General features: G+C 48.6%; 1 protein-coding gene across 1 annotated transcript in view; it reads left to right on the top strand.

Moving 5' to 3' along the window:
* The first annotated feature begins 6 nt into the window (after positions 1–6).
* The window catches only part of Ehd3 (EH domain containing 3), a 31,410-nt gene continuing 22,235 nt past the window's right edge, over positions 7–9,181 (top strand). The window contains exon 1 of the mRNA XM_015479795.1: positions 7–289. Within this exon, the coding sequence (XP_015335281.1) occupies positions 63–289 (227 nt within the window). The 5' untranslated portion in view covers positions 7–62. The remainder of the gene's footprint in view (positions 290–9,181) is intronic.

Here is a 9,181-nt window from a genome sequence, read left to right as displayed (position 1 = left end):
CTCGAGCCCGGCGGGGCGCCTTCCCCAGGAGCCTTCCCCGCGGAACCTTCCAGCGGGCCGCGATGTTCAGCTGGCTGGGTACCGATGACCGCCGGAGGAAGGACCCCGAGGTCTTCCAGACGGTCAGCGAGGGGCTCAAGAAACTCTACAAGAGCAAGCTGCTGCCGCTGGAAGAGTATTACCGCTTCCACGAGTTCCACTCACCTGCCCTGGAGGATGCCGATTTTGACAACAAGCCCATGGTCCTGCTGGTGGGCCAGTACTCCACGGGGAAGACCACCTTCATCAGGTGAGCAGCCCCAGGGCCTGGCAGCCCATCCCGTGCCCCTGTGCTGAGTCCTCAGGTCTCTGGCCTGGGGATAAACTGGAAATCTTCACTTAAGGGCTCTGACTAAAGCCTTGTGTGTGGTCTCAAAGGTGACCCCCACAATTTCCCTACTAGTCCCCCCTCTCCTTACTACACAGGGCTTCTGTACTTAGCCCTTGGTTCAGGGGGTGGATTTTAAGTGTTCAAGTTTAAGACCATCCCAGTTCTCCCCATTTTCTCAATGATGAAACCAAGGCCTAGGAAGAAAAAAATGGCAGAGCACTTGGCCTCACTTTTTAGGGACCTATCCTTCAGCGCCAGGATCACTTTCCTTGCCTTTTAAATGGCTCAGCACTCACTTGGAGGCCTTCTGGCTGCAGCTGAGGAGTTCTGATGACCGCAGGCCTGGAAATGAAGGTGGTGCCAGGTAGTGCTAATTGTCCTGTTATGTTCTTTCTCTGGGGTAGTGCTCTTAGGTATATCTCTTGGTGACAAAACAGATGCAGAGTTGAGAAGCGGAATGCTTTTAATCTCTTTTCTTCTTTGACCTTAACGGCTCAATAATGATTTTAAAGACTTTTGGAAGTGGTAGGGATACTACAGCATCTCATCCAGTCCCCTGACTTTGCAAGAAAGATAACTGAGGTAATAGAGAAATTAAATAAATTGTCCAAAGTCATATAATGGGCGGCTGCAAACCTGGGATACAAACCTTGAGGAGATGGTTGGCTAAATGCCTATAACTTTGAGGGTGAGTCATCCATTCTCTTGAATGACAGAATCCTTGGGCTGGAAGTTTGTCCAGTCTGCATTGAGAGAGGTCTGTATATTGTCCACCAGAGTAATGAGCATCCTTCCTGTCTTCAGAGAACAAGCTCTGCTTCAGTCCTAAATTCAGCCTATAAAGTCAGGCTGCTTTTCCTGGCCTCATTTGAAGGCATGCCAAACTGTTGAGGAGTTAAGAGTCAGTGTGGGGATGGGGTTTGGTTGGTACCCCTTCCAGGTCAAGCGTACTTATCTCCTGCAGAGGGTTTGAAGCAGGAGTCCTCTCATTTCCATTCATTGGCTATTTGAGTATCTGAAGCAAGCAAAGCCTTGCTTGTTTGGTGATGAAAGCAGAAAAACTGACAGTCTAGTTACTAATTTTCTAGGTACTAATTTTCTCTAATGCCTAGCTTATACTAGGCTTATAACACACCCCCTGAGAGCAGGACGTGCACCAAGCTAGCATGTCATGTCTGAACAGAACACCAGATCAAGTTTGTTTTTAAGCCGTGGACAGCCTTGAGCTCAGGAGCTTTGAGAGTTCAAATGATTTCTCAATCATTTGGGGTCTAGGGCTGATGTTTTGTTGACTCTTATATATGTTATAGTGTTAGAACTTCAGGATTAATCCAATCATTGCTTCTTAACTTTTTAAAAGGTCAGAACTTCCTTTGAAAATCTAATAAAAGCTGTGGGCCTACTCTTTAGAAAAATGCACATGTATCCTAAATTTACATTTAATGCTGGGGGTCTAAGAGCTATCCTTGGACCTTAAGGTAAGAACCCTGATCCATTCCCAGCCCCTCGTTTTATTAAAATTGCTGCCGAGGCACTGCAGAGATACTTGGATTGTGCACAAGGTTTCCTTTGTGATTTCTGCCCACCTGTCCTGGATTCACCTCACAGGAAGCAGAGGCATTTTCAGGCTGCTCCTGTGCGGCACAGCCTTCCCTGGCTCTCTGGACATTCCTTGGTTATGAGTCTTAGTGTGTCCTATTATTGGAACTTCTCCGCCCAAGGCACAGGTTCTTACAAAGCAGAATCAGGGTCTTAGCATCTCCCAGGTCTCAGCTACAGGAGATGTCCAGTATGTGTTTTGAATAGGAGGGAAGATGAAGAAGGGTGAGAGTCCCTAGGGTCTCTGAGTAGCAGACAGGTTTAAGTGCTTTTGTCTGAGAGGCCCTCTTAGCTTTGTCTGAGTCATCGCTGGCTGTTATGGGTCTAAGAAAGTGACCAAGTGTGTTGCCCCAGATTATTCCTTATCTGAGGGAGACAGAAGACGGGGAGAGGCAGACCTCTTTTCTTTTTTATCCTCCAAAGTCCAAGAGTTCCCCTCCCAACTCAGACCAGTAACTGAATTTAGCCCATTCATCAAAAGCTGTTTCCCCTTAAGGGAGAGTCAACCAACAGACTAGGCCATTTGTAGCCCAAGGAGCCCTCTTGAACCAAATTATATATTTTTCTTTCTTCTCATTAAATCCAGCAGTTTATTTTTAATGGAAAAATGCAGACATGAATAAATTTGAAGAAATAAAATCATCCCTAATCCCATAACTCAGGGGAAAACATTTTAAATAACATGCATATTTTTCTTTCTAGTATTTTTAACTATTTTATACCACAGTTGAGATTATGCCATATATATATAAAAATATATTATATAAATTATATATATAATATATATATAATTTTGTAGGCTGGATTTTTTTTTACTTATAAGCATTCCCATGAAATTATTATTCTTAACAGCTATATAATATTTTACTTCACATGGATGCAATTATTCTCCTAACCAGCTACTTCTTTGGAATGTTTCAGGTTTCTTCTCATTTGTTTGTCATTGTAGGATCACCCTGAAGGTCCCTGCTCATAACATTTTCCCACATATTGGGCTCTTTTCCCACAGATTCCCAGAATACAACTATCAGGCCAAAGGTTACACAGCATTTTTCATTTTTTAATATTTTTATTGTTTTTTTATTGAGTCCTATTTCACAGTTGTTTTCCCAAAGGGCAAGTGGGCACATTACCCCTTCCCCACAGTGAGCAAAGGTCCCTGGGGTGGGCAAGTCCACCCCTGCCTGGCTCTCTGCACTTCTTGCCTTGATTCTCCTCTCTGGCTCAGGCTTGAACCTGCAAGGGACCTTTCCCTCCAAAACAAAGGCTTGCCTCTTCATTCCCCCAGTGCTTGGCTCTTTGCCTCCAGACTGTGCATCTACTTTCAGTTCTATGTGCCTGCCACGGGGCCTATTCCTTGTCTCAGGAAGAACACACAGAAAGGACATTCTTCTAATAACTAATTAATGCGCTATGATCTTTGCCTGAAATAACTTCCCTGGCCTGAGGCCCAGCAACCCAGAGTAATAAAATAAACAATAAACGGGGCTGGCGGCCGCTCTCTCCAACACAGCCTGCCTCTTTGGAGTACAGTAGCTCTGTGTCCCCCCAGCCCTGACAACCTTTTCTCCTGCCTCTGCTATTTTTCGCTCTTTGCAGCCTCAAACTCCTCTTCCACTGGGCCAGTTGGCCCCCTGGCCACCCCTCTTGCTGCCCACTTTCTGTGGCTCCTCTGTCTGTGGGTAGTGAAGGTGAACAGAGGAAGGCCGGTGTGCTCCTGTGGGTTGTAAGGGAGGCCCTCTGGACTGCAGTTGGGCTGAAGTAGAGGACCCTGGGGACTGGGGAGGGGCCTGAGATGGCAGAGCCAATCTGCCCGAGCCCCTGCAGGAAGGTCTGGGCTGGTCTCCAGGCTGGCATGGCCCTTCTTTAGTGTGACTTGGCCTCTGAGGCCTGAGCACAAGGCAGGCCAGCTGAGGCAAGGCCTAGTCAGCTGGCCAGTTCCACCTTCTGCACTTCTGGGACTCTGCATCCTTCCCCAAAGGTGTCTGCCTCCATTTGCCCAAAGCTGTTCCATCTCGTATCACCCACCCCAGGCCTCACTCTGGGATTTACAGCGTTACTACCTGGAAAGATGATTCTCTGGGAAGCCAAAGGGTGAGAGAAAGGAGGCCGCCATCCTAGGGAGACCCACTGACTTCTGCAGAGCCTGTCCTACCAGCCGTGGTCCCTGTGCTGGTCAGCCCCCTCCCACCCTCTGAGATCAGGGGATGCCCTTTTATTGCTAGGGATCCCATCTGCTGGTGTCAGAGCAGGACTGTGTGAAAATTAACCTGCTTCTTCCAAGGTCTGACTGTTATTCGAGGAAGCAGAAGACCCTAGGCCAGAGAAACTGTATCTGTCTGCCTCAGGTCCAGCTTAGGATCTGCCTTGAAAGTCAGGTGTTTGGAAACCATTGCAAAAGGCATGTACTGGAAGAAAGATACCTCTGGAGAAAGGTCTGCATCCCATTCCCGTTGAATCTGGACTAGGTCAGCAGAACCCAGGCTCCACCACTTCCTAGCCAAGAGACCAAATGAGGAAGACTACCAAAGGCCAGGCCTCCCAGCCTTTCAGACCCAGCCCTCAGTTTCTTTATCTATTCAATGTGTGTAGACCATCTCAAAGGGTCACTATCAGGTTTAGAAGAGGACAGACCCAAGTTAGTACCTTGAGTTTCAGGCACCATACTTGGGGCTTGATCGTTCCCTTCCTCTTTGTACCTTGATTTGCTACCAGGAGATTTAGAGGCAGACCCTCAGGAGGGGGAGGCAGCCTCTCTTTGGCACCATCACAGTCAAGATGGAGGGAGACCCTGCCTCTCCACACCTCTGAGGCTTGAAGGAGGAGCATGGTGCCAGGCTATGTGGACAGACAGCAGTGCCCTAGGCAGGTGGGCTGTTGCAAGGTGAGGCCAGGCAAGGGGAGCTAGAGAGTTGGCCACTAACTTCTCCTCCATGCTGGAATAGCTTCTTCCCATGGATAAGGGTGCTGCGTCCCAGAGACTATGGAAGGTGCTATAGGGAACACTGAGCCAACTCATCCCATCTTGTCCAAGAGTCTCCCACCTCACTTTGTGTCTGTGGGCCACATTACAGTCTCCCTAAAGCCCTGTGAGGTTGATGAGGCAAATACTGTTACCCTGACCTCATATTAAAGCTGACGAACCTATGTCTTAGGGACCCAAAGTTACTGAAATATAACATGAATACCTATAATATAGGCAGAGAGTGACATGCACTTTTAGAGTGTACCTAAAAAATATGCAAAGTAAGAACTGTGAGACTCTCAGGGAAGAATGAACACATCCGGCTTAGGTGAGCGGGTAATGAATCAGTTAAAGCTGCACGGGGAGGCATTTGAACTGGGTTTGGACCCTGGGTAGGAATGTGCTGAGCACCCACCGGCAACATAGAGGGCTTCATTTTCTCTAATTATTGTCTCTGCCAATGTGGGCCAGCGTCAGCAGTAGCATTTGCTTTTCCCGAACCCTTGTATATTACCTCAAAAACTTTCACTTTCTGAGTGAGTTAGAAACTAAGTATTTTCTCCATTTTATAAACCAGGGAGACCAGTGTTGTTGGGCTTTTGGGCCACTTGTCCACAGTTATGTTGGTGATGGAAGTATCCTCCCTAGAGGGTGCATTCTTCATCTGAGCTGGGGCACCTGTCTCAGCCCAAAGCCTCCAGAAGCAGATCCTCAACCTCTGTTTCTCTCCCCTGCGCTTGGTTCCAGCAGCAACCCGAAGTCTGGGCTCCCCTATTACAGAAATGGGTAGTTAGAAACAGCTAGGTTAAGATCCTTGGCTCCACACCTTACCTTGGGTACTTAGGTCACAGTAAAATAGGCCACATACTAAGATCGCCATCTAATCAGTGCACAAAAAATGAAAACAATGTGGAGCTGGGCGTGGTAGTGCATACCTGTAATCCCAGCAGCTCAGGAGGCTGAGGCAGGGAGATCAAGAGTTCAAAGCCAGCCTCAGCAAAAGCGAGGCGCTAAGCAACTCAGTGAGACCCTGTCTCTAAATAAAATACAAAATAGGGCTGGGGATGTGGCTTATGGTTGAGTGTCCTGAGTTTGCTCTCTAGTACCCTACTCCCACAAAAAAAAAAAAAAAGAAAAAAGAAAAGAAAAGAAAAAGAAAAAAAGAAACGTGGAGAAAAGTAATCTCATGAGAAAAATCAGAACTGCGTTGGCCTTTCCCACATCTATTTTATGATTTAGCACTTATTTATTTTGCATTAGATGGCAAGGGAAAAGGGCCCACCCATATCTTTTTGGCTCTTAAGACCTCTAAATATGTTAACTTGGCTCTGAACTTGGGTACTTCATACCTCAATATACTCAATGGTAAAACTGAAATAAAGCTACCTTGCCACAGAGCCCATGGGGCTGATTAGTGGAGTAAAACAGGTAAAGCTTCCAGAACAGTGCTGGCGGCACAGGGGAAGCTTAGCCCATCCTGTTCCTCCTTATCCTGTGTGTCCCCATCTCAGCTGATCACACCCAGGCTTGAATTAACTTTTCTTTTTTTACACTGCTGTGGGAATGTTTTCACCCGGGAACAGAGGCGATCTGTCTTGCCTCCCATAAAGAGGCAGTGCATGAGATTCCTCAATAGATTTTCCTTTCTGGACACAGTGGTAGCTTTGTTAGAGGAGCACTGGATGCCTCAAGCCATACCCAAATGTCCCTGAGAATTTACCCAGCCCCAGGCTCTCTGCATGACCTGACTGTGCCCTGTGGACTTGCTGTTGGCCTCCTTAGACTCTGTGTTTCCCCAGGTCCACAGGGGTCAGCAAGTTTTGGGTCATGTGAGCTCCGCAGGACAGCAGATCCTACCTGAGGCCCTTTTTTGTGGCCACCTCAGGTAGCACTCTGTGACTTCCCAGGAAACCATCCTGTTAAACCAGGCAGCGTAGCCCTTTGTCTGCTGGGTACATCCTGCCTCTCAGGGACGGAATTTGAGAAGCCTGTGTAAGAAGGATCCCTCTTCACTGTTGATTGGCCCTGTTCATTTCGGACATTTTGGAAGCTGCCTCAGAATGGTTCTTCCCACCCCTCTCTCTCTATTTCGGCTGTTCCTGGAGCCTTTTTGACTCCCTCCCACCTCAACAACCCATACTCGCAGCAAGGAACTTCTCATACAAGCACATTCCCAAATCACAGAGTGGTACTTCTGGGTAATCTGGCCCTACCATGAGCCCATGGGCCTGTGTCCTGCTTTGGTCACCTAATAGAAACTGCTTTTGCAAGTCTCTGGAGCTAAGCTGTATACCCAAGGGCTGATGTTTATGGATTTGAGCGTACACCCAGGGTTGTGGCCCCAAAGCCCCACCTTTTCCCCAAGCCTTCACCCTGAACCACCTCTCACCAAACCATATGTTTTTTATGGCCTTTTATGTCCCATTCCTTGATCTAGTTCCAGGTGGAGTGCTGTCCTTTTAGCCTGCCCCGAGAAGTGACTGTATGTCCTGTCCAAAGGATTGCCTAGGGCAGGAAAGAAAACAGTAGGTATAGTCACTATGAGCATGAATTCTCAAACCCAAGTGCCAGGTTCAAATCCTAGGCCTGCCATGACTGATGCATAACCTGGGGCAAATTGTTTAACTCTTGTCTCTTCCTCCTTAAAATGGGGATAATCTAGGTGTCAGTTTTTACTGGTTAAGTGCTTAATCTCTGTAACTAATTCTCTAAACACTCTATGAAGTGGATTTTTTTATTAGGCCCATTTAATGAGGAGGATCATAGTGCTCACATCAGAGTCCACATGAAGATGAAGTGAAATAATCCACAGAGCATCTGGAACAGTGCCTTGCACCTCGCAGGGGTAAAGTTTGAACCATTATCTCCCTATTCAGAGGGAGGTACTGAAGTTCATGGGTAATCTGGCCCGACCGTGAGCCCGTGGGCCTGTGTCCTGCTTTGGTCACATAATAGAAACTGCTTTTGCATGTCTTTGGAGCAAAGGTGCCCTGAGTTGGCAGGTGCCTCCCTCCTCTTATCTAGGAGGATGCTGCAGAATCCCAATTGCTGGCCCCAAGCCACTGAGATTCCCAGCCTCTCCCTCGAGACCTGGTGGAGGCGCACAAGAAAGCAGGAAGCGCCGTGCACGTGTGTAACTGTGTGCTTATTCTCATCCCAGCCTGGTGCCAGCTCCAACCTGACCCTCTGACCAGAGGAAATCCTGCCTTCACACCCTGATTGTTGGGCTGGAATTCTGGAGGAATGAGGGGCTCCCCACCCAGTACCCAGGGTGCAGCCTCCCAGGCAGCAGGGCTGGAGGCTCTGAGTAGATCAACAACTTCCTTGCAGCTGCCACGGCTCTTCCCCAGGCTCCTTGGGGAGGCAGTGCGTAGCAACCCAGTTTATACTGCTATGGAACTGCGGGGTAAAGTGCAGCTCCAATTGCCTTTCACTTTTCCAAGGCACAAGTAGCATGTTGAGAATCTGAAGACAGCCAGCATGCCTCCCTGGCTCCACCCGACCTATTGGATATCAGCGTGTAGTCTCAAGAAAATGAAAGGGTTGATGGGGAGCAAATTAGAAATCCTGGCTGCATGGTGGAGCCATCTGGGGAACTTCTAAAAGGTAGCAATTGCTAGGCCCCTGCCCCTGACTGAACAGGTTAGGAGCTCTGGGTCAGCCCAGCACCATCACCTAATGCTTCATAGAGCTCTTGAATTGCAGCTAGGGCCAAGGACCACAGAGCAGGAGACCTCCCCAGTTCTCTTCTCAACCAAATAGTCTCCAACTTGACATCTCTTCTGAGGACTCCCTGAGCATGAATGCCGACCCCAGCCCTCAGGTTATCAAGAGGTTCCCAGGGCTCCTAAGGGCTCACCCTATGGATGTGGGTTTCTTGGGTGCTGTCCTTTAGATCCTGTCCATCAGCACCTTGGAAGATGCTCCTGGGACTCTACTGTAGCCACTCCCACTCCAAGGCAGTTCCAGGCTTCTTCCTTCAGTCCAGCCTCCTGCTGTCTGTGCTCAAAGCTGTCCTGGGCTCCCAAAGGGCTCCCATGTCCTTAGAGGCAGTTTTCTTGGTTTCCTGGCTCACAGTGCCATTGCTCTTGGTCTCTAGAAGGAGGCTGCAAAGAGGGGCAGGTGGCCTCGGGTTTCTCACTGCCTGGGCCTAGCTAAGAGGAGGGAGGCACCTGCCAACTCAGGGCACAGTAGAAGCTCAGGGGCAGGCAGCTCACCACCCCTCTCCCCTTTCCAGAGGGGCTTGG

The sequence above is a fragment of the Marmota marmota genome, unplaced genomic scaffold, assembly GCF_001458135.2.
Source record: "Marmota marmota marmota unplaced genomic scaffold, marMar, whole genome shotgun sequence".
In the NCBI taxonomy this organism is placed as follows: Eukaryota; Metazoa; Chordata; class Mammalia; order Rodentia; family Sciuridae; genus Marmota; species Marmota marmota.
Note: the sequence above shows the minus strand (reverse complement) of the source record. Positions and strands in the feature narration are given on the sequence as shown.